A 25532-nucleotide genomic window follows, 5' to 3' on the forward strand; every position below is an offset into this window, starting at 1 on the left:
ACTAGATGGAGCACCTATCAAGTCAAAATTTGGAAAACTTGTGAAAAGACTCGGTAAATCAATTAAAATATTCTTCCTCGCAACTTTTTACACTAGTTTATTATAACATTATATTCAGTCTTATTACTTCGGAGACAAAAAATTTGGAAATTCAAAGTAATACAATAAACTTAATACTTATATATTATATAAGTATATTACTTTGTTAAAGCTATGGTACGTATCATCCGGTTAAGTGAGTTACTTGATTGAATGTCTATGTTGTATCCATAGATATGAAAATATATCTATGGTTGTATCAGAGAGTGCAACTAGTTCATACTTCGATAATACCCATAATACGAATGGTAACAAAGAGCATCTTTGGTTATTGAGGACGTTAAATGTGAAATTTCCTCTTTTGTAACTTATTTCTCTAATAACTCCAACGCAATAGGGTTTATTTCGCCAACTAAAACAGAGCACCAAAATAGCCGTTTGGGTACTGAACTGATGTTGCCCATCTTCATGACCACATACAGAGCGTTAACAATCATGGCCATCACAATGTGACACCTCCGGAGTGTGACAAAACAACTAAAAATTTCCTTCCAAAAACTTTTGTAACCTTTTACTTCAGTATCTTAAATAGTTTTTTGTTATTCTTGTTTCCAAAAGGCAACAACCTTCTTATGATACAGTTATCTTATCAAGTAAACCAAATGCAAATTAAAGGAAAACATAATTTTAGGTTGCATTTCCTTTAAACGTGTACCAGTCAGTTACTGTACAGTTAACAGTTCTTGACTGTGACACCCATCTAAGTACATAAGGATTTATTTACTTATAAAAGCAAAGTAAGTTAATTTAATGCCTTTTATATAAAAAAATATTTGTATCAATTCGTACAAATTTGCCACAATTCGTTACAATGGTGTTATTGTACACATTATTCAAATGTATATATTCGCCATACTTTGTATAGTAGACTTAGGTACAATCAACCATAAAACTGCAGCCTGGTTTATTCCAGAAGCTGACCAAACAATATCTGTTTAGGTCTTTATTTCAAAATATTAAAACTTTTCTCTTTGACTGTGTCTATTACAAGCGAATGATAAAGTGTGGCGAATACGGACGTGATAAATCAAGATCGATTTGCGTATATTCGAAGTGTGAAGACTTGGGTGTCTTTATATGAAATAGGATTTCTTTGCCAATTCTAACAAATCGGCCTTGGCTTCAACGAATTCGAGACTCTCTTTATGGAATAATATAAACAGCATGCTTTAAGGAGGATTTTTTGTCAGTTTTTCTGCCTTTGGTGGAAATAAAACATAAAATTTCAATTTCTTCCTTCTATAAGACATCCTACAATATTTTAAAATAACTCTAATTTGGTGACTTTTCAGCTCCAACACGAGAATCAAAGACAAAGAAATTACTATTGAACAATGTGGCAACCGGGGAACTTGCACAATTTTTGCCCTGATAGCAACCTTACCGCTTGCTCAGCATTTTCTAATATCTATCTGTATTTGCTTGTTCAGGTAAGAGTTAACTATTGTCATGGTTAAGTAGTACTAATAACTTTCGTTTATGTGATTTTTGGTATTTGTTTTTACACAGCTATTTGGTGGCAGTAAACCCCATAGGAAGGAGCGTGCTGTCGAGGAATATGACTTTATTGTAGTTGGAGCTGGTTCAGCTGGGTGCGTGGTTGCTAACAGACTTACTGAGGTTCGGGAGTGGAAGGTAAACGATTGATTTATTTCAATAAAGTTTAAATCAATAATTATATTACTACTTTTTACCTTTAGTGACTATCATAAACCTAAAATGTGCATATAAGCAGCGTTCTTATGTGTTAAATTATAAAGTTGGCCAGTCTGTCTATAATTTTACTGCGCCAACATCTCGTCTGTACAATCAGCTCCTAAAGCTCCCCCAATTTTCCTGCAGGTGTTGCTTCTAGAGGCAGGTCCAGAAGAGCCTTTTATTACGGCGCCTCTGGGTGCAGCTTCCGTTCTCCTAGGCTCCAATATTGACTACAAGTATTCTACGCAGCCAAATGAAAACAGCTGCCTCGTCCAAGGACGATGTTCTTGGCCCAGGTATGATTGTCATTATTTAAAAATTAATGAATTTATAACGTGACCGCTTACGATGCTTGAATGATGATAAACTATTATAGATTTGGATTTGGATTTGGTTCTGAGCACCTCTGAGTACAAGGTGGTTGAGAATGTGTACTGGGGTAGTAGTAGTAGCAGAGACCTTCTTATGAAAGAGTTCGTTCAGGAAAGTACTGCCACCTTATCTATTTCTGCCGCCATGCAATAATTTGAGCATTACTGCGTTTCGGTTTGAAGGGTCCTGGCGAAATTACAGACACATGGGACTTGTCAACTGAGAGTGACAGGCGTAGTGTCAGTGCCCCTCATACTTTTGTGATATAAAGCTCTGAGTGGCACTGCAACTGTTATGGACAGGCGTGTAGCTTACCACCAGGCACACTTATATTACACTTTACATTTCGTGCACGTATGTTCGTCACATCACTTGATATTGTAAACAAAAAGGTTTATGAGTTCCAAGCGACTTTTTCATTATAGGGGTAAAGTGATGGGGGGGTCCAGCGCAATCAACTCGATGCTTTACATAAGAGGACATCGAATGGATTACGATGAATGGGCTGCTTTGGGGAACAAAGGGTGGAGCTACGAAGAGGTATTTGCTGAATATTATTATATTGCAATTTTTAATAGTAACTTAATGTCCAAAGCAGGAAATGTAAAGATCTTCTATGATAGTACTTAACTTAAAACCAGCCATTAAACAGTATTAAAAATCGATTGAAAATCCCATGTTACCCATAAATAGCCAAGTTACAAAATACAATACAGTTAATGTAAGGGAATTATAATATATAAGAATACTTTTTAGTCTTTAGATTTAAATGAAAATTTTTCGCTATTTCTATTTCAGGTGTTACCCTATTTTAAGAAATCTGAACACAATCTTAACATCAGACGTCTTAACAACTGCTACCATTCTAGTGATGGCTTACAGCCAGTCTCCGACCCGGTTGTTATTGACAAACCTTCTAACTTAATAGTACAAGCATTTCTCGAATTGGGAGTACCTTATACAGATTTCAATGGCGAAAACCAAATGGGGGTATCACATGCCCAAACCACTTCTAAAGATGGTTCCAGAGTATCCACAAACTCAGCTTTTATAGAGCCCATAAGAGGCAAGAGAGATAATCTTAGTGTGCAAAGCGAATCTACAGTCATTAAAATTCTCATAAATGACAAAAATAAAGCTCATGGAGTAACATATGTTAAAAACGGTAAATTTTTTAATGTAACAGCAAAAAAAGAAGTTATAATATGTGCTGGAGCTATTGATTCTCCTAAATTACTCATGTTATCTGGTATAGGGCCGAGGAAACATCTAAAGGAAATGAATATTAAAGTAGTACATGATTTGCCTGTTGGTGAAAATTTACAAGATCATGTATCTTTTAATGGTATGGTGATTTCTTTACCAGAAAATGTAAGTACAATGGCAAACAAGGGAATGGTACTTAAAGAAATATATGACTATTTTCTACAAGGTGAACTTAAAACTGGACCATTTTCTTACGGCGGTGCATTGACAACTATGGCTTTCGTAAAAACAAATCCTAACCTGCCAGCGCCTGATGTCCAATACGACTTCGGAGGCATTATCCGGAGAGAATTCTACCAAGACGTCATAGGTTACCTTAATACTAAAGTTCTACCAGATTCGTTTTACGACTCCCTGATAGTCAAAGTTATGCCTTTGGAAAGCAAAAGCAAAGGCAAACTGATTCTTAACACATTAAATCCGTTGGGTCCACCCCTTATATTTGCAAACTATTTTAACAATTCCCGAGACATGGAAACGTTACTTAGCGGAGTCAAGTATCTTTTAAAACTGGAAAATACAAAAGTTTTCAACGACACTGGTTTATACTTTGTCAAAGAAATGTTACCGGCTTGCGAAAATTACACATGGACCGAAGCATATTTTGAATGCCTAGCTAAAAAGTACACAGTTTCCGCATACCATCCCGTAGGAACTTGCAAAATGGGCCCAAGTCATGTTAAATCGTCTGTAGTTGACCCTCGGCTGAAAGTGCACGGTGTGAAATCTCTTAGAGTAATAGATGCGTCCATAATGCCGAATGTGCCAAGAGGGAACACTAACGCTCCGACTATCATGATTGGGGAAAAAGGGGCTGATTTGATCAAGGAAGATTATCGCGCTTCGAATTATTATTAATCAATGCATAAGTCATTATACCCGCCGTGTTTTTTAAGACGTATGCTCATCGACGGCGGTATCTTGCGAACGGCATCTCACGTATCGGATTCCCGTCCAAAAGTGCACAAAACAGTATTCTAAACTACAATTTTTCGATCTTCATTTTTCATTTATTCCTATTAAATAAATGTATTCGTTAATAAATGTTACCACGCAATAAAGAGTCCAAATTTTTTTGACTGTCGAAGTACAAGCATTTTGAGCCAAATGAGATAGTTTATGTTTTATCACCTAGTCATTGGTATTGTTAGATTACTTAATAAATAAATATTATAAGTTATTGTGGAATTTTGTTGAAAGCAAAGTTTTGTTATTAAAATTGTATATGTATTGTTATTATGTATGTGTATTGTTTTTTTTATTGACTTTTTATAGCAAATATCATGAAAATATCTCTTATCTTGTTTTCACCAAAATTTCAGGCCTTCCAAATTTAGAAAATCTACACACACATATCGCAGTGAATTAAGCTATGACTTTTAACGCTACTGACACGAAACAGTTAAGACAAAATATGGCAAAGCTATATAAATACTGTTTTAAATACCTGTTAAAATCATATTAATAATATTCAGTAAAATATTTAAGTAATTTTGTAATTTCAAGTACAAAAATAAAAAAAATTGAAGTAAGTTTTCTCCAAAACCATATAAAATTGGCACACGGGAGTTTTCATCCTGCGTTTGGATGGTTAAAATGCATCACTTGATGTCCTTTTTGAGAGAAATAAAGCATTTTGTATTGTATTGTATTTGTAAGCTTCACTCAAAATGTCAACTGTAAGGATTTTAGAATACTGTGCGGCGGTGGTACCATTTTTCAGATTCGAGAACCACAGCTTCTAGTCGCGCCATAGTTTAGAAGATACAATACACTTAATATCTCTCATGTGCTAGTCTTGGAACCCATATTAATATTTTACGTAACACAGAGCCATTGTTAAACTTTTTTTAGAACTGACAATTAAGTACATACTATTAAAGATCAAGCTGTTTCAGACACAAAAAAAAATCATATATTCTCTTGAGAATGTCAGCTGCTACTATTAACTCCCGGACTATCTTTCACATCGACTGCAGTTGAACGGTCGATCACCCACGCATTAACTGCAGAAGTGCAGTTCATAATCTGTTGGCAGCCTTATAACTTTTGAATGGCGGACCGACTAAAGTCGTTGCCAAATAAAAGGCCAAATTTGACAGCTAAAGAAGGCGATAGTATGTAACTTTGAATGCGATCAACGAAACAATAAACATACTATTAGGTATTAGCCTAATCGAGTTTAATAAAAATACATAAATTTTATTGAAACATTGTATAATATGACAAAACATATTTGAAGTACTGTTTTCGCACGAATTACAATGTAAAATGCAATTTTGAGTTAGGTACTCCGAAACGTTCTGAAAACGGTTACGTCCTCAAGGTATTATTTCTTAAATAATAGTGTTGTAAGCAATTAATCGCCGAATTTGACGGAGTCACTTCAATTTCTCGGAAAAAATATTGACTTATGTAGTTGTTTTATTGATGAACATACTTATTTACACTAAATTCTCGTAACAAAACGTTTATGAATATTATAAAATCAAAAGAATTGGATACAATTAATCGGAATGTGGGACAATTTTACGAAAATAAGAGGAATTGCCACAGAATTGCAAGGAATTATGTAAATGAATTGCTTTTAACTGAATTGCAGGATTTTTCCTTTTAGGCCCCCTGAACAACAATGAACCGAAAAATAATCTAAACAATCACAAACTCTTAAAATGTTGAATCGATTTCTCGTGAAAATCGTAGAACATGATTAACGATATGATTAGTCCACGTCCCTATTCGCGTCACGATGACAAGTGTCAAATTTGGCCTCTTATTTGGTGACGACTATAAATCTAGTTTTTTGCGACTTAATAAATGGCTTTTTAACTAACTGGTCAAATTTCAAAAACTCGAGCACGGTCACATTTGAATAAAGGGATACCAAATTTTGAGGTTAAATAATTAAAGACAATTTAATGTAATAAGATTTTATTATAATTTGTCCATATTCCATAGTTTGTGTTCTTAATGTTCACATTATCAAAAGTAAAAAACCGTTGCACAGTACAATTTTTTTAAAACTTATTTTATTAAGTCCATCATATTTTTATTTCCAATTTTTATCTCTAGAACTTGACTAACTTAAATTTTACAATTAAGTAATCACATTACGATTAACACAATTTCATTGAAAAACAGTTTCAAATTCCACATACAATTTATCTATTTCAAAGTTAAATATAATATTTGGAAAAGCCTTATGGCTGACAATATTTTGACAAATTTCACAAGGGACTTAACATCCGAAAATCTTTTACCAGTTACAACGTATAGAACGTACAATTCACAACTTTGGCAATTGTTTTAAAGAAAGACAAGACTTATGAATCACTCTTAAAATTGTTACTATAACGTTCACAATCCTAACGTCAAACCGTTTTTTTTTTATTAAAATAACTTATCTACATTATATTGAATCCTAAATTTGTTGATAAAATAAAGAATAACAACAATTTTTAGAACCGAATTCTGCCAACTTCCACTAGCTCCAAAAACTTCAAATATCGAACACTAGATGGCGTTAACCACCAAAGCCGATACAAAAATGGCCGACCAGCGGCAGGACCAAAAATGGTCGAAATAAATCCTTTTTTTTTTCCTTTTTTCATGCTCAAAGTCTTCGAATTCACTTCTCAGGCAACTTGATGACTGGAGTTTGAGAATATTCCCAGTTATCACAATATTCGATAAGATCCCTTTCAGCCTCTGTCAGAACTGACAAGTCAATTTCTTGGCTGTCGGTAAAAGGATCTGTGTATGGGTAGTGAACCAAAACGCAGCTGAAGTCCACAGACTGGTTCCTGCAGCCTAGGATGGTTCGCATTTTCTCCTCTGAATCGACCTGAAGACAAAAGAAAAATGAAATTAATTAACTTTGTCGGTAAAAACATCGTTTTAGTAGTTTTACTAATTACTAGAGAAGCCTTGTTGACAAAATTCTCAAAATTTATTTTTTAGTAGTTACAATTTGTGTAGTTAATATGAAAACAATGCCTAATGAAAATTAAAGGAGATAATTACCTTAATGATATAAATGTCATTTTCCACGCAAAACGCTTGCAGTAGGACTTCTTGCATATGCGTCGCACTGTCGCCAGGTGGCGCTTCAGTTGTTAGACAGAACAGCGCCCCGTTGCAGTTGTTTGTCAGATACTGGATAGCAGGAAGTAGGCCGACAGTCAACCTCTTCTCCACACAGGCTCGCCTTAACATCGTCCTGATGTTTTGGCTCACTGGACTGTAAACAAAAAAAACCATTAGTAAAAAGATGCGATAAGTTGAAATTAACCCCCAAACTCCTCGTGCGTGACAGACGGGGATGCTCTATAGATATAAGAAAAATAAGGGACGTATGTAGGGGGATACTAACCACTACTACTACAGAGGATACTCTCAATTTGTTAAATTTATGCATAGCGTTCGATAGAGGATATAATTTTAACTAACATTTTCGAAGTTGGAAATGTTATTTATTTATTTTATTTAATCATGAATTCTACCACTTGCATACATATTTTTTTCATGGATTTAACTAATCAATTTACGAAACTACTATTTTTCGCTCAATTTCCATTATTTATGGTATTATTTTCTAATTTGTTCTCATTCATTGTTGCACAACATTATTCGACAATTACCTTTTAGCAGCAACGCCGCTGAACGTCTCCGTTTTCACAGCAACCATTTCATTCGTATACGTCATCTTCTTCAAATGAATACTCTTTAATTCGTAAATATCACTGATTTCAGGAATCTTCAACGCGTTTGGCCGAATTTTCACAGTTCTCTCACTTCTTTCCAGAAACTTTTCGCTTTGACGGCGAATTGTCACAGATAAGTCACAATCAATTGAAATACAATCCAAGTTCACAAATTGTAGCACTTCACATATAATCCTTTGGCAATCCAAACAAGTATTCCGAGTCAAGGAAAAACCGAAAGTTATGTCACAATAATTTCACAACTTTGCAAACTCAAGTCGCGTGAAGTTACTCTGAAGGCTTAGAACTGAGTGTGGCGTTAACGTTGCCCCCCTCCATTTTATAGCTGCCGCTACGTATGCGCTATGTTTGCCAGTGTGCGTGTGGCGCCCGGTCTGTGTTGAACGGAGATTCCTCGGAAATCCGCTAGTAAAATCAAATGTGTGCTCAGTTTGTAACTGTGTGCGCCACTGAAGTATATCTGTACAGACGATAATGTAATCGCGTTTGTGTGGTGAACTATTTCTCTGAATCAACAAAACTTTGCAGGTTACAACGTGTTTGGAGGTTACCTACCTATCCCATTTCTCTTGAGTTTCTTCGCATCTCGTTGCTTCGCGTTAAAGCAGGTAATTAATGTGAATTTTGGTGCCGGGTGAAGGTTTTACGCAATACAGAGAGCTGGGAGTGAAGCAGAATACTTAACATGTTTGTGTGCGGCGCGTATTATCCATTATCCGCTTGTACTTGGAAATCCCGCGCGCCGCCGGCCGTCGTCTGGGTTTTATTTTGATAAGGAAATGATTGTAGGAATTTTTGAAGCAGGTTGCATATTGCAACAACATTGTCTACGGTTCTACTAAATGGTGTACAATTCGAGTCCGGCTTCAATGGTGCTAACGACGACATTGTTGTGCTTAACTTTGCTTGTAATGCTTTTGCTTTTAATATTGCTTCACAATGGTGTTAATATATTTAGTTGAAGAAACTAAGTAAGTACTGTTTCTGTTGTGTACGATAAGTATCTACAGGAGCTCAAATAAGATATTTCCGTAGATTGTTCTTAAGATAGGTAGCACAAAGGTTTGACAATTAAAAGATGGAGATCCTGAACCAACATGAACGTGCAAAAATAAGAATCGTCGCGGCTATTTCGACTATTGTTCTACTTGGATAACAAAACGAACCAATCTTCGCGGTCAATAATGACAATAAGTTTAAGACATCTATTGTTACTCGTATTTGTTACACACAAACCATGATTCTTTGTAAAACACGTGTCATGTAAGTAAGTATGACATACAAGAGTTTAATTAATGCTGTTTATCCGAATGAAAGCGAATCCGTTTAAAACGAAATTAAATCGGTAATCGTATTTATTAAAATAAACATGGCGGTATCAGTGGTAGCCTATTTAATAGTTAAGAAATGTATTAATGTTTCTACTTGGACAGAAACATTCCAGAAACATGATCGAACAATTCATAAAAGGATAAAAGCAATGTATTTTTTATTATTCAGAACCCCTTTCCTTTGCTACTAATTTCTAGTGAATCAATGTTCGATTTTACTCTTCTACAGTAGACATTATATATATTATTTGAATTCTACAGTATGTAGAATTCAAATGATATTTCATTGACATTATCATTTGAATTGTCAATGATTTACTAAGAAGTTGAAGTGGGAAAATTTTATTGCGTTTGGAGTCTTGGTCACGTGTGTAATTGAACTCGGATCACGCATTGTTTACATTTCAAAGTCGAGCATTTTCAGTTCGATGATCGTGATACGGGCAGAAGGCATTTAATCATACTTTGGAAGCGTCTCCCTTATCTTATTCTCGTGCCGTCAATGTCATATTAACATTCAAACAATTAGGTCTCAGCAGTTAACCTTGTGGCACTCTCGTTATTAAAAATAATACGTCAACAAACCCACGAGTCGTTCCTTTAGTCCACCTAGTCCTACATTAAACTAATACGTTATTAATGATTATTCAATTTGAAATTTACGTGATCATTCTCATAATAAAATAGAAAATCTAAGAACTGCTAATTGCAGACAAACTATTCATTAGTTAATTAAGCTTAAGAATCTACAATGCTATCGATTTATAAGTTGTCAGGTTATTCCAATGCAATTAAACCGTTTTTCCAACATTATCATAAGTTTCCTAAGAATATTACGAAACTCAATTATTAACATAAATTATAAGCATAAATGGCATCAACCATATTTAGTCTGAAATACACAAACATTCGTGTGTATCACACTTATATAATTTCTCCATTGTAACGTTGGTTCTACAAAATCGGACTAGCTTTTAAGGCACGTGGCTAGCGGTTATCTTTTTCGAAGTAATTACTGAGTCATATTATACCTAATTGTTAACATTACCTTGTGAGGCGTATAATTTGTTTTTAATTTGTTGTTATCCGCAAATAAAATTTTTCTGATAGTTATAATTATTACCTTCTTCTTAATTACCTTTCAAAATGAAATAAGTGTCACTAACTTTATATTTAGCCAAACACGTAAATCAATCATGATAATCACTCAAACTAAATTCGCATATGTAGATAAAAATCACACAAACCACAGCTGATTAATTAATATGCTTATCTTTAACAATACTTTTACTTTTAGAATAGTATTTGTTTGTTATATTAATAGTTTTATTAATCACCTACGTCTATAGAGAAGTTCATGTGATCACCTCGTGTTATTCGATAATATTTAACCTGGATTTTTTCTGGTATCTTTTAAATTAAGCGATGTCAAGCGTGTTCCTGGCGTGTTACAAATTACAACATGTAGGTACTCGTAAACAAATACACAATTTTACTTATTAATTAATTTTATATAAACCAGAAAGATTGAAAAAAACTAAAGCACAAGGATGTAGTCACCGAGTTTATCACATCTTATAAAATGAAAAACTTCTACAAAATAGTATTTAAAAATTTTATAAATCGACTACTACTCCGCAAAACTTCGTTTTATCTAAGGAAGTAAGCAATTATTATTAGTTGGAAATAAAACTATTTTCTCGGATTGTTTTTTCAAACAAACCAACTTTTTGAGGTCCTTACAGGTCCCATGGTCCCATTGTCCCATGGCTGACTGAGAAAGTAATCTACCAGTTAATATCTAATATCAATGCAAATCAATCTGTAAAATCCAATTTATAGCAATCACAAATATTTAAAATACCGATAAGCGTTATTGTGAAAACTGGATTATACTTTAAACACAGCAAGTATGTTATCTATACAAATTCGCGGGAATCAAATTTTATGCATTTTATTTACCTAGTCCAAGTATTTACGTTAATTTATGCTAGTTATTTGTGCCACAAGAACACTTTCTAAATCTTTAGTGACAATATTTTGTCCACAACACAAAATTCCACAAAAGTTAACATTATAACGACCTCTTCTGTTATTTACTCCTAAACTCATTTACGTGAGCACAAACACTGAATTAATGTTATTTCTTATCACTTGTGGTAATCCATAAACCACAATGTTATGCTTAACAATTTCCACAACAAAGTAGTGACTTTCAACATTTTCTTTTATCTTCTAAATGATCAGTTTGCCGAATTGTTTTTAATTTATTGATTGTAATGATGAAACGCAGTGTAGTTGCCGTAGCATTTAATAATAAATAAATAATAACGCACACACTCAACATAGCCCCTTTTTTTTTCATTTATTAACGAATTTCATGTTTGGTCGAACAGTCTTCAATACCTGTCAGTACTTGTTCAGAGTCCGTTAAGTCTCAGGCAAGATTCTACCTGCGCTACAGACGCGGGAATTATCAGTAGCCATTATCAGTATTATGACAAGTTTAGGTTAAACTTGTAATAACACAATCCTCACTACTGGTAACAGTAGAGCTCCTTGTGAATGAGTTCGTCCAGGGAAGTACTGCCACCGGACCTGTTTCTGCCGCCAAGCAGTAATGTGAACATAAGTGCGTTCCGGTTTGGAACGGTAAGGGTGCTGATGAAATTATAAGCATGTGGGACTTGTTAACTTATGGCTGAGGAGACGGGCGCAATGGCGGTGCCCCCGAGATCTTAAAAATCTCAGCGAGATGCCTAAGCATTTAGTACTTGTTGCCGACGCAGGGCTAGACGAAACCGAGCCTCTACATTCTCGCTTTGGACAGTTATACATAAACGCACTACAATATGGACTTCTTGAAATTATCTGCTGCTGTAGTGTATCCTGAATATCATGAGAGGTCTTCTAGCTTTTTAAGTCTTTAATTGGTATGGCCATTATTTCTTTATCTTATTGTTTTTGTTATTTTAACATGCGTTCGAAATTTTTCAAGAACCACTACATCAGTTGGTGCCTATTGTGTCTTTATTACGTTCAAAGGTTGTTCCGACTTTTGTACAATGTGGTCTTAACACTTGTGTAGGACGGAATAAGGTCATCGGAACCGTTATTCTTTAACTCCCTAGTCCGCAATTCAAAAATTTGTATAAAGTTCATCGTACGTAGTTGCGTTGCAGCGGTCATTTTGGCAACTAATTAATCTTTATTAATAATTCGCATTTTACTTTACTTATTCTTTTATTTCAATGCCGGCCGACTAACTGGAGCGAGTGTGGAAGTATAGTTTTGCGGCAACACGAAACTAGTCGAGAAATCTTTGAACTTTTGACTTTTACCGACAAGAAATGGATGCCTCCATACTACATATTAGAACATAGACGAATCCTCTACACTCTCGTATTCGGCGAGCCTCGTGTATTTTTGCCGAGAATATAGAGCTGCTTAAAACAAGAACAAAATATGCATTTTTACAATGTATCAATCACAAAATCCCGTGTCGGGAGTGGGTCTGTCCTCGTGTACGAACTAGTTTAAGCGCGTTTCTGTGTATACAAGGCTTATCTGAATCGCCCTTGACTCATCAGCGGCAGCGTCGTAGGTGTTCGACGAACTGCAATCGATATTCCACGAGCATGTCAAAGGTTACGAACCTTGTGGAATTGATAATCACTACCGAGCAGCAACATGTGTACGGAGAAACTGTTTAGTTGTGGGAAATAGTTGTTAGAAAGAAAGGTGCGAGTATCACTTGATGACCTTTATGTCTCAGCGGTTAACACCGTGGACGTGGGTTTTGATTCCCCGTAGGACCAATTAGGGAAATAAGTTTTTATGAATTGTTGCTGGTCTGTTTGGTTACCTCCGGTGTTAAAATGTGTACAAAGAATGTTTAGTTTGGATCAAGCTGTTGTTATAGTTGTCTATTACATTTATGGATATATTATTTGCGGAAGACCCATGCTCAGCAGCAGACGTCACTGTCACTGAGCATGGGTCTTCATGTTTGTTCATGTTGATGCAAGTGTAGCAAATGTCCTGATAAACAAATATTGACGGGTGCCAGCGTACTATCGCGTATTACTAACGATTTTCCTCAAGCCATCTCGCCGGATTGAAGAATCATAATAATCATAATGTTAAATACATTGTATTCCCAACAGGTAAAATGCACGAATAATAACAAACTGTGGGTTTTTGATATTTACATTTTTTCCATATTCAAATTAGCTTACCTACTTAACGATATTGCAAATTATAATCTGAGTCGGTTTTTATTACAGTGTCCATCTTTTAATCATTTCACATACCAACATATTAGACTTATTAATGAATAAATGAAACATAGCAAGGTCGAATCCCAGAAAGTTCATACCTCAAATTGACATCGAATACATAAACTCAAAAGTTGGTCAAGGTAAAATTGCCGATTTAAAAAACGTGAAGAAATCAGCCGAATCGCGCTCCGCAGGGAAAAACCTGCAACTTTAAACGTTTAGTTAAGTATTAACTGGTCTATGTTTAACTGGGGTTTTACCAGATCCGCGTTTCAGCAATGCAGTTAACGGACTTGAAAGTGCAAATGATGTTGTAAGGGATTTCTTCAACCCGGATCCTGTTGATTAAAATAGTTAAAGAATGCAATAATACACTTAACGGATTTGTTGGAAGAAATTTCCAGCACGAAGAAATCTACTAGTATCAATGGTCTATTTCCAAACTCCCCGAGACTTTCTTTGTAGCGGTCATGACTGGAAATGTTAATAAGTTCACTTGAAAGATCATGTAGTCTTTTCTGAACTACAAATTTGAACACTACCTGAGTGAGAGACGTTTAGTGCAGTTTTCTATAACGAGTTTTGAAAGTTTGTATAATTGGAATTAGCCATAATATACGGCAGTTAAAAATTCCTTTAGCCAGCATAGTTTTAAACGAAATATTTTTCTTATTTATGTTACTACCAAAGGTTAGTAAAAGAAACGTGTTGAAAATCACATGTGTACGATCATAAAAAAAACCAATTGCATAATACCAATGTTATAATAAATATTACGCCTTGTTTCACTGTCGTCAAGACCTAGTTGTTAGAACAGCAAGTCCGGTCAAAAATTGTTTACTGATCGAAATGAACTCGCGCGCGCACGCGTGAATTTTGTTTGTAGTACCCTACGGAGCTGTAATTGAATTTGATGACATTGTAAACGGAATTTTAAGATAAAAGATCTTTATTTCAATAAGAAACATGTCTTAGACCTATATAGGAATATTATGTTGCTAAAATAATGCAAATAAGGATTTTACGAGTCTCCGTGGCATTTTAATAAAACCTATTTCTTTTTGTTTAGTTTTTTTTTTCGTTGAAACTATCGTACGGAACCGGATCGTAATTTGAAACGCTAATCAACGTCAGTGACGCAACTCCCGTCATTTACCGTTTAATCAGGTAGCTGAGCATGTAAATATTAAAAAAAACTACTCGCAACTTTGTAGGTAGGGCGATGTTTTTATGCCACTAACGCTTCATCTTGGAATGCGTGCAAAATTAAATTTTAGATTTAAGAGAATTTAAAGAATAATATATCTCCACCGCGTTTTTGTCGACTTATATATGTCCTATTGCTGTATACAGGTCTTCCTTAAGAGTTTTAGGTCTTAACTAAACTTGACAAGTCTTACAGAATAGCATAACTTTGTGAAAAATGTGGCTCGCATTAATTTTCAAACATAAAGCTTATTGATGATTGTACCATCTCAGTGAACCGTGACCATGGGACCTGTAAAGCACCTGAAACGTTGGTTTGTTTGAAAAAACAAATATACGCAATTTTAGATCAGAAACTATAGTTAAATTTCCTACATGTACAAAAAGATTGCTATAAAATATCTCAATGTATGTGTACGTAAATCCGAGATAAGAAAATTTAAAACTCGACAGAATTCTCTACTTCTTTCGCTGTGCACTATCTCTGTGCTTTTTCATAGTTAAATATATACGGGGCTATAGTACCAATGCAAAAAAAAGTTATCTGAATAAATGGTAAACCTTAAAAAAGCCGCCAGCTGGAGATCTCACTTCCAAAAGCACAATATTCTCACGCTATCCTTAATAGAGAATTGTAAATTTCTTCGTATAAATCAAGATTTGTTTAAACGCGGTGAAGATATCCCATCAAAATAATATATGTTACGATTTACGACATAAAAACAGATTAATTCTACCTAGATCTAGATTAACTCTACATTCGTCTTGTCCACATGTCGTGTCTACAAAAATGTATGTTAAATTACCTGTTCTGTTAAAAAACTAAACAAATTCTAAATAAAAGATTTATTCTTAAAAAGATGTAATTATAATATTAATCAATGTTTTAACAACAACAACAACAACGCACACACTCATAGCCCCGTATTAGGGAAACCCTGTGTCGCGGCGTGCCATGGACATACATATAGTTAGTTAACCACAAATTACACCCAAACTCACGAGAGAAATAAATGTAGGCCATACACCTATTTCTTCCGGCCGGGACGCAGTAACGGTCACATTACTGCTTGGTGACAGAAATACGTAAAGTGGCAGTACTTCCCTGGACGAACTCTTTCACAAGGAGCTCGACTGCTGCAAAAACAAACATAATATTGAATAAAGGTGTTGAAATAAAATTTCCTTGCGATGTTTTCCTTCATCTTTAAAACCACGGATTAGGCCATAAGTCGCGAACAACCTAATACAAAATTAGAAATCAGTCATTCCTTCAATGCTGTGACAATTAACGCTTGTATTGTGTACTAACGTCGAACTAAAATTAACTTTGGTACATTTGAAGTCAGCCTGACTGATGTTAACTCGGTTGTACTCGTAGCATTCTTGCAACAGACTGCTCGACAGGGTATGAGGATAATTTTCGGGTTAGTTGTCTCTACCTGATTTCGGTGGCAATTTTTATTATTTAAATATCCGAGTACGTTATTATCGTGAAGTATTAATACTTCATGATAATATTGCACAATATTTAAATTATACAAATAGCCACCGAAATTAGGCGGAAAAAACTCACGGAGAGTTATTTACATCACGCAGAGTGTTCGATGGAATGCATGATTTGATTCCGCCTTCCCCTTTCCATCATCGGGGGGACTAGGCGTAGGCTGGGGTTTCATCCCTATGTTGTGGATATTCCTAGGATTCGCGCGAAGCACATTTATATGGCGAGCAGCTGGTGACTTGCCTGCGGACTTATTCCCCGAACGCTACATTTTGGACCTTTTTAAGGCGAGAGTGTATAGGAATTATTTAGGTGAGCATGCTACATCGTCGAACTCATCGTCATTTTCCATCAGATGAGGTGGAGGTCAAATGCGCACTTGTATATGTTGAAGAAAAAACTAACTGTTTAAACTTGTATAGACCTAAATCTAAAATAATTTTTTTTTATTAATTCAAGTTTTGTAGCGTCACTACCATCTAAAAATCCAACAAAAGTTGCACCAAACATATTGCCAAAACAAGTACAGAAACGTGTTCGCTGTTATTTCTTCGAAAGTCGTTCGGCAACTTCATTGACGTCTTGAGGAAAACACAGCGCGGTGTGGCAACAGCTGTGGAATTTTTGCGTGGAGTATCAAATAGGAAATTGTTTCTGCACTCGAATCTATAGGTCCCTTGCCCATCTTAAAATCTACTTGGCAACCTCTATGGCAAAAAGTAATAATTTTTTTAATTACTTTTTGCGAACATTTTCACTACCTCCTACTATAGTTGTATAATAAATAACTAAAGAGTGCTATTAACGATTTTCCACTTTTAACAATGAACATAAATCGCTTAACAAAGCTTAATAAACACAAAAGCAAAAATAAACAATTCACAAACGGGTTCCAGTCCATCGCGTCGTCGGCAGTCGTGTGACTCGGCGTGTCAAAGTGACGGTTGGTCATTTCCCGCTTAAACGTGTCCATGCTTGAACAGCACAAGTTATTTTTTTTTAATTCATAACTTGCTTACATATTTGTAAAGCCAGGCTGTGCACAGTGACAAAATAAATAATAATAACGCGCACACTCAACATAGCCCCACCCTAGGGAAACCTCTGTCGCGGGTGCCATGAACACATACATAGACAACCACAAATTACACCCAAACTCACGAGAGAAATAATTGTAGGCCATACAAATATTTCTCCCGGCCCGGGAATCGAACCTAGGACCTCTGCGTGGCAGTCCGGCATGGTAACCGTTCGACCACAGAGGCAGTTAAATAATAATTAAATGACAAATCCATAAGTTCATTGTCTAATTTTTGACATTTTATATGCTTATATACTGCCGTACGTTACGCGCGGCTATGACGAAATAATTTTTGAGATGTCATAAAAAACCATAACCCAGACTTAGGATATTTAAATTGTTTAAAGAGATTCTAGCTAAACATGATTAGGGTAACTTCAGACATATCCGATACGTTAACTAACTTTAACTGTTTTGAAATAGAGAATTTTGTGCTCTCTCTTATGCTGCATTTTTTTTTTTTTTTTTTTTTTTTGTTGCGACTCGACAAAATGACTGCACCGCGCCTGATGGAAAGTGCGAATACAGTCCAGAGATGAGAGTAACGGATGGAAAACACAAATATCTTCACTCCGTCACTATCATTTTGCCGGTCTGGCCAAATGCACTGGATGTACACCAACTGATCCCTGAACGCGATTCGCAAAAGCGTTTCACTGTGGAGGGTTTTCCGCCGTGTGTACTGTGGTCGCTATCCAGTCGGCACAGAGCCTACCACAATGCTAAGCAGATGGACACTTGTGACGCCCTCGGTCGCCTCTTACGACCCCCACGGGCATGTATGGGGAGGCGACAATGTATTCTTAAGCCGTCGCCCCACGGCTAAAATTTAGCCGCATTTTAGTTAGCATGACGGGACGAACAAGGTCGTGCGCCTGGTGGTAAGCGACACGCTTATCCATACCAGTAAAGTTGCAATGCCACTCAGAGCTTTAAATCGCAAAAATTTTAGGGGCACTGCCACTGCGCCTGACACGCCGAGACGTGAAGTCTGCAAGTCCCGGGAGCCTATAATTTCACCAGGACCGTAAAGCAGAAATAGGTAAGGTGGCAGTACTTCTTTTTTTACATTATTACATTTTACAATTATTATCATTAATATGGACCCAAATAACTGTATAACGTTTAAATTACTGACTGACTTATGAAAACCATGTGTGTACGTCAATGTGATATTATTAAAAATATATCTTACACGTGGTTTAGTCTGCTGAACTGCATGCCAGTAAATGTAGAATATACCTGTACTTTTACAAATAAATGAATTATGAACTATAATGTCACTTTGGCATATGCAATAAATAATTTGCAGACTAAACTACTGTGTCGTGTTTTTTTAATAATAATTCAGAATGATCTCGTCTATTGTTAAAATCCTTATAGGCTCTGTTCTCGTTGTTCTGAGTAAACCCCCAGGTGTTATCCTTACTTATTATCCTTACTCATTGCACAGGGAATTACCAGGTAAATCATGTGATTGTAAGAGACATTGTTATTATAATCACGTTTTTAAATCTATTACGTTCATTAAAAAAATGGTTTAAATGCCTGAGCAGAATACATCAACTACGCCTTGATACAGGAAAAAAAACGACCAACTGGGATACCCAAGACTTGGCATGCACTTTGTCAGATGAATGAAAACGCTGCTAGCAATTTTTGTAGATTTTTAGACCCAATTTTTTCTATTTAACCTCGCCTCTTCAAGTATTTCCATTGTTAAAGTATCTTTGTCCGTAGTACGACTTTACAAGCTACAAACACATTGGCAAAAATATGGTTATTGTTTTGTTTTAATCATGTAAGCAATTTCAAGGACGTAGAGACCATAACTGCGAAAAAACTATTCAGGTTGTTTGGACACATGGAGTGAATGAATGAAAGTAGAGCGGCGAAAAGATTATGTGTACACACATATATGTAGTGTAGAGGCAACGTGGACACAACAGACAATATTGGAAGAGAACGACAATGAAAATTGCAGTGAAATCGTGTAATTTTTGCGAAAAAGGTCTCAAAGAAGGTCGATAGTCTCTGCCTATCCTGCCAAAGAGAATCGAAAAGGAAGAGTATTATATTTTTTATTTATTTATTTCATATACTTCAGTTATTTTTAACTGCCTCCGTGGCCGAACGGTTACCATGCTGGACTGCCACGCGGAGGTCCCGGGTTCAATTCCCGATCCGGGAGAAATATTTGTATGGCTTACATTTATTTCTCTCATGAGTTTGGGTATAATTTGTGGTTATCTATGTGTATGTCCATGGCACCCGCGATACAGGGTTTCCCTGGTGCGGGGCTAAGAGTGTATGATAGTGTATGAGCGTTATTTTAACAGGATAATCGCAATGCAATAGTATAGCATTTATATTTTCTTCTCCTTCTTGCTATATCCTCCTGCAGAACCAATTACTAAAGGACAGGAAAAGTTCAAAGTATAAATGAAAATGAAATAATATTATCTACATAACTTCTTCTGCTTTTATCCAAAAATAATTACATTATTCAGAACTGAATAATTTAACTAATGATTCATATCTCTATAATTTGCAAAGGATATTATCTTATCGTCGTGTGTCGTTTATCTTTACCTTTTGCTCTAGACTGCTATCAGATAACACATTCTATGACCTGATAATAAAGATAATTTTGATAACTAATATAAGCATCTACATTTGAAGTATATTTTGATTTACATTGATGTATTTCAGTGTAACCAAAAAAGGTATTATGTCGAGTTTTCCTTGCTGGTACTGGTATCGAATCACGTGCAATACATTATCATGTTACGGTTGATGTGTTTTAATATCACGTTGAATCAACTTTTCTAAATAGAACTGAAGCTTTTTACGACGCGCCATGAATAATCAGTCCAGAGTACTAAAAAAACCGACGTCAAAAATTCGTGGAACTACATCTATTTGCCAAGTTTTATTGAAATCGGTTACCGGAAAGTGCGCCAAACCGGATTCATCACCTAGTTTGCCACCCTTAGAGGTGGCTAACTTTCTTCAAATTTACATGAAACCAATACGGAAGTACCCACTTTCTAACAAAAAATCGCATCATCAAAATCGGTCCACAAAAGCCGGTCGGAGTTATCGCGTAACATACATAAAAGAAGACTGAATAGAGAATCCTTTCTTTTTTTAAATCTCTTAAGAAAAAGTCTATTAAAACGAACAGAAACAATTGCAAAGACAAGTTTAAAGTAAACTTGTAATGACACAATCCTCAATACTAGTAGCATTAGAGCTCCTTGTGACAGAGTTCGTAAAGGGCAGCACTGCCACCGGACCTATTTCTCCTTCTAAACAATAACGTGAGCAGTAGTGCATCCCGGTTTTGAAGATGCCGATGAAACTACAGGCATATGGGACTTGTCAACTTTATATCTCAGGGTGACGGCTGCATGGCAAAGGCAGTGGCTCTCAGATATTTGCGATTTAAAGCTCTGAGCAGCACTGCAATTGCATAACAGTTAGGCGTGTCGCTTACCTCTAGGCGGACGACTTGTCTATGTTATAAAAAAATACTACGAAATTCAGAAAAATATTCATCATCATCATCCACCCAAGATCGGTTTCCTGCAAGGAGACGGTTTTGGGCATAATCGTTCCTCCGAGGTTTTATCACAATTTTTTTCTTCACTGTTAGTGAGAGATATTGCAACTAAACATTCGTAAACGTTCATAGATACCTATGACCATACTGACGATACACCCAAACTTTTTGTTTCACCGCCTACTTAGGAAAGATAAAAAAAATTGAACGCCCGCCACCACAAAAGAATATTTTTTTCCACAATTTTTTCAAATGCGGTAGCACCTCCTGGACAGCATCAACTGCTTACGAGGCCCCTACCGCTAGGACTCTTCAGCGCCCCCTGCACTGAGCCACTAGGGATCACTTTGGGAAACTATGACTATAGCATTGCCTCCACAGAAATTCACAACGATAAGTAACCCTTCTCCCACTTAGCTACAATCTCTAATACTTTATACCGGATTGAAAACCTTTTTATCAGATAGTAGGTTTCTTTTTAATTTATTTAATACATTTTACAATGGTTTATTACATGCATGCAGCTGTAGCTCACAAAACCACTAAATTTTTATTCGTCCACAGCGATTTGCTCCAACAAGTATTTCCTTAGTTTATTTTTACATTTTCCCTCCACATATAGATCTTGAATGCACGCAGGCAATTCATTTAGTAATTTAGGAATTATATAATTCTACTTTTAATTGGAATTCCGTGTATTTTTTTAACCCAGCGTGTATTGCAGAGCCAATAAAACTAAAAACTGTTTTCTGGAAGTGCATCTGCGAAAGCCTTTTCCACTGTAGACATATTTCTTAAAAACAACTAGCTCGTTTGATATTTTAAATTGTAATAAATACTTCCAGAAACTTTTACGGCTTTGTGCCCAAGAAACCACAAAAGTTTTGCCGCAATCGGTTGAATAACATTGAACAAACAAATAAATTTTTATTTACATAGGTTATTGTAGCTCTTGAGATTGTGTTTTAAATTGTAACAACGATAATATGATTGCACATTTCTTGTTATTCCTTTCAACGGTTTATTCCCGACGCCCACTGACGGAACGGGACAGCAAGGGATTTTTAGGGGACGAATAGTAATTTACCGAGATTACAGTTACAATTTCAATGATAATAATCGTAGGTGCAAAATAAAACTGCGGTATGCTTAAGGATGCCGAGCCGGCTGCCTCCGGAATGCCTGGCAATCTTGGGGATGCTTCGGCAGCCTTGGGGATGCTTCGGCAACCTTAGGGACGCCTCGTCGGCGCAAGCACGATGTTACAGAAGAATGCTTCGGCACGCTTCAGGATGCCGAGACATAATGAGATCCGCCACGGGATTTTAAGATTAGCCCTTCTGATGTGGAAAGAAGTAATTTTGTTATTATTGATACAACAGCCGGTACAAAAACAAATATTATATAATACCTAACCATTAGTTCTGACACAAGAAAGACGTTTAAAACCCCCACAGAAACAAGAAGAAATCCTTCTGCTCAGCTCAGTTGGAAGAGTGGTAGCCCCGGTTAGACATAGACACTGCCAAATCGAATATTTTTTTACCATACCAAGTGGCGAGCCGAACAAGTCTTCCGCCTGCTGGTCAGGGGCCAGTCGAAAGCAGTTGCTGTGCTACTTAGAACTTTAAATCGCAAAAATCCGAGAGACACTAACACTGCGCCCTTCACCCTGAGACATAAGTTGGCAAGTCCCATGTGCCTGTTGTGTTTTACAAATCACAAACTTGTGGAGTAAATACACAAAAGTAAGAATATCAAGGTTAAAATATCATGATGTACATTACAGAGAAATAAAGTAATTTTATTAATATAATAATAAAAGTAAATGCTAGCATTGTCATGTCTTTATACTTGTTATTTCTGCCAGTCATACACAAATTCCTCTAGATATTGACCTAGCATATAAACATATATACATACATAAAGACTTGCCCAGTCATTCTTAGTTTACGAATCATTTATATATTACTTACCTGCTACCAAGTTATTGATGCAATTGATTCTTGATCAAAACACGTTAAAATAAAAGACCTAATGTTACTTTTAAATTACGACACCTTTACAAACAATTTCACAATTTGCAATTAACGTTTCAAGTTATTTTTGCACTCGACATAAGAGGAAAACACTTGAAATGTACGAGCAAAATATTGGAGCAAAATTTAATTCGGATGTAAAATTAAGTTTGTCCAAACTTCCGAAGTAATGTTACATCAGCTTGTTGCTATACTTCATTTTATGTACAATTATAGTTGTATAAAGATGTCGTAATGATTACAATATATCTTCATGAATTTGATTGAAATGTTAGGCATATAAGGGAACGCTGCTAAGTGTTATCAGTAGGTATTATAGTTACTGACACCTTGTAAGGAAACAATATTAGATACAATATTATTTCCATACAAGGTAATAATATTGCATCGTGGGCCAATTGCAGAAGTTAAACTGACAATGTAATAACCTGTTAAGGAGTTCAGTAACATTTTTATCTATTGTTGTAGGCTGTAGTAAATAGTAGGCGCATAGTTAGCAGTTTAATTTTTGATTAAAATTCTAAATTGAAATGTACTAGTTTTTGGGGCCTATTTCTTTGTTATTGTCATTGTTTGTTCTGTTTTTCCGTTCGTAGCTGTACATTTTAGAATAAATAAACTGTGCTTGGTCTTGCGCACTCTGCAATAGCACCAGAACCCCCAGAACCCCATTGATACAGTCCGCTACAAGTAGTAAGCATGAAAACGGCGTGGTTTTTATTTGGTAACGTGGAAAATAATTTATAATAATTGTAAATTTTTCATTGAAAAAAACACCGACCTCAAAAGTTTGCTTATGGGCTTTTTTCGATTTCCATGGGATCCTCTCATCCGATTCTGGCTTTGTGACAACGACACCACCACGAAAGTGCACCCTTTCAAACTTTCAAAAAGAGTTCAAAATCGGTCCACAATTGACGGAGAAATCGGAAAACATACATACAGCCGAACGTATAACGTCCTAACAAAAAAATATATAAGGAAGCATCTCAATTCAGATGGCGACGGGTCGAATCTTTGTGACGGCGTTTAAATACCCATGACTTCTAATTTACATTGTTTGTGTATGTATAGTTAGTGTCAATACCTCTAGCTAACTGTGAAGGCAAACAACTTTACGAAACCTGCACGTCAAGTAGGTTCACAAATTTTGGATAAATAAGTCGCCAACCCGCATTAGGCCAGCGGACTTTACACTAAACCCTGTTCTTAGAGGAGATTCGTGCCCGGCAAAGAGACGTATAATGGGTTTATAAACAACATCATTATCTCGGTATTCATAAAATTATTTGGAACAACCAACTGCTATCGCTAGCAATGTCGCACCAATGTGTTTTGCGTCAAAACCGTATCCAAATGTCAATCTCAAAATAAAGTCACAAGCAAAATCGTTTTCTCAATGATTTTTCTTTGTGTTCGTTTAGTTTTTTAGTTCTTTTACTATTTATAATTTTTAGTAAAAAATTACCCAACCCACATTCAATTTTTTCTTCAATATTACTTTAAACGGTACTAAAGAATATAATTATTTTATCGTTGGATGTTATTATACAAAATATTTCTTTTATACATGAAAATAGCATTAAAATTGCGCTGATAACTTCAATTATCAAAGAAAATGAAATAAAATCTTGACACTCCGAACCCTACTTTATCACGACGACTTTTAGCAGCGATGCAATCGGGATGCAGTCGCTTATGTACAATAATTATGTACGAAAAATCTATATAAGTTTATGCACATTATTTTGTTTTGTTAATTGTAAATTCAAAAGTGAAATTAATAAACACATTAAATAAATAAATTAGTTAATTAATTTAAAACGTGTATCGCGTTTGCATTTAAAGTGGCGTGCGTGTGTAAATTTAGACGACTGGCGACTGCAACGAACGCTACTGCATCGCGTATGCATCGCATTTACATCGCGTCTTAAACTCCCCGCGTGTAACCGCTCTAAGTTATATAGAATCAAATCTCATATCAACTCCAGAACTCTTTTCTTTTAGTCGAAATAATTCCAAGAACGCATTCATATACATTGGAAAATAGTGGTAGAATTATTTTCGAACAAATTCCAAAGACTACAAAACTTCTGACAATACAAAATTATAAAGAATAAGAAACATAAAACATCTTCAGCGTTACACAGAAAAATAAATTCGCTAACAAAATAGCATTGAAAGAAATGACGCAAAGCGTTTTTTCAGCGAAAGTCTAAAAATAAACGTCATCATTCGAGTCTAAGATTAAATGTGTGAAAAGTTATTTTTGGAACATCTTGAGCGGTTTCGTACCAAACTTGTTCTAAAATTGAGTTCTATTCATATATGAAAAAGGTCACAAATTCAGAAGAGAATGTTCGCTTT

The 25532-nt window shown here is 35.6% G+C and overlaps 3 protein-coding genes across 4 annotated transcripts in view; 2 read left to right on the forward strand and 1 right to left on the reverse strand.

Moving 5' to 3' along the window:
• Window positions 1–1211: 1211 nt before the first annotated feature.
• On the forward strand, window positions 1212–4513 carry LOC113227259 (glucose dehydrogenase [FAD, quinone]-like). Of its 2 annotated transcripts, none has more exons than XM_026460159.1 (6): window positions 1212–1316; window positions 1392–1529; window positions 1609–1734; window positions 1942–2093; window positions 2595–2709; window positions 2968–4513. In XM_026460159.1, the coding sequence occupies exons 2-6, from the start codon at window positions 1434–1436 to the stop codon at window positions 4291–4293; spliced, it is 1815 nt and encodes a 604-aa protein (XP_026315944.1). In that variant the 5' UTR covers window positions 1212–1316; window positions 1392–1433; the 3' UTR covers window positions 4294–4513. The 2 variants fall into 2 exon arrangements, with proteins under 2 accessions (XP_026315944.1, XP_026315945.1); XM_026460160.1 differs by having other exon boundaries at window positions 1274–1284.
• A 2476-nt stretch (window positions 4514–6989) lies between these two features.
• Window positions 6990–8453, reverse strand: LOC113227265 (growth arrest and DNA damage-inducible protein GADD45 alpha). The gene is made up of 3 exons (XM_026460168.1): window positions 8076–8453; window positions 7459–7675; window positions 6990–7279 (listed from the first exon to the last, which is right to left on the reverse strand). The coding sequence occupies exons 1-3, from the start codon at window positions 8138–8140 to the stop codon at window positions 7064–7066; spliced, it is 498 nt and encodes a 165-aa protein (XP_026315953.1). The 5' UTR covers window positions 8141–8453; the 3' UTR covers window positions 6990–7063.
• A 76-nt stretch (window positions 8454–8529) lies between these two features.
• The window catches only part of LOC113227258 (electron transfer flavoprotein beta subunit lysine methyltransferase-like), a 60408-nt gene continuing 43405 nt past the window's right edge, over window positions 8530–25532 (forward strand). The window contains exon 1 of the mRNA XM_026460157.1: window positions 8530–8767. The gene's annotated coding sequence lies outside the window, so the exon portion shown is untranslated. The remainder of the gene's footprint in view (window positions 8768–25532) is intronic.

This window comes from Hyposmocoma kahamanoa, unplaced genomic scaffold (assembly GCF_003589595.1).
Source record: "Hyposmocoma kahamanoa isolate Upper Pololo Valley unplaced genomic scaffold, ASM358959v1 204, whole genome shotgun sequence".
In the NCBI taxonomy this organism is placed as follows: domain Eukaryota; kingdom Metazoa; phylum Arthropoda; class Insecta; order Lepidoptera; family Cosmopterigidae; genus Hyposmocoma; species Hyposmocoma kahamanoa.

Bases quoted from the DNA above. Each gene is read 5' to 3' on its own strand.
- LOC113227259 (XM_026460159.1), top strand. From the start codon at position 1,434: ATGTGGCAACCGGGGAACTTGCACAATTTTTGCCCTGATAGCAACCTT. The intron at 2,094-2,594 runs GTATGATTGTCA...TTTTCATTATAG, and splicing joins GGACGATGTTCTTGGCCCAG to GGGTAAAGTGATGGGGGGGT. The intron at 2,710-2,967 runs GTATTTGCTGAA...TTTCTATTTCAG, and splicing joins AAGGGTGGAGCTACGAAGAG to GTGTTACCCTATTTTAAGAA.
- LOC113227265 (XM_026460168.1), bottom strand. From the start codon at position 8,140: ATGACGTATACGAATGAAATGGTTGCTGTGAAAACGGAGACGTTCAGC. The intron at 7,676-8,075 runs GTAATTGTCGAA...TTTTGTTTACAG, and splicing joins AGCGGCGTTGCTGCTAAAAG to TCCAGTGAGCCAAAACATCA. The intron at 7,280-7,458 runs GTAATTATCTCC...TTTTGTCTTCAG, and splicing joins ATGACATTTATATCATTAAG to GTCGATTCAGAGGAGAAAAT.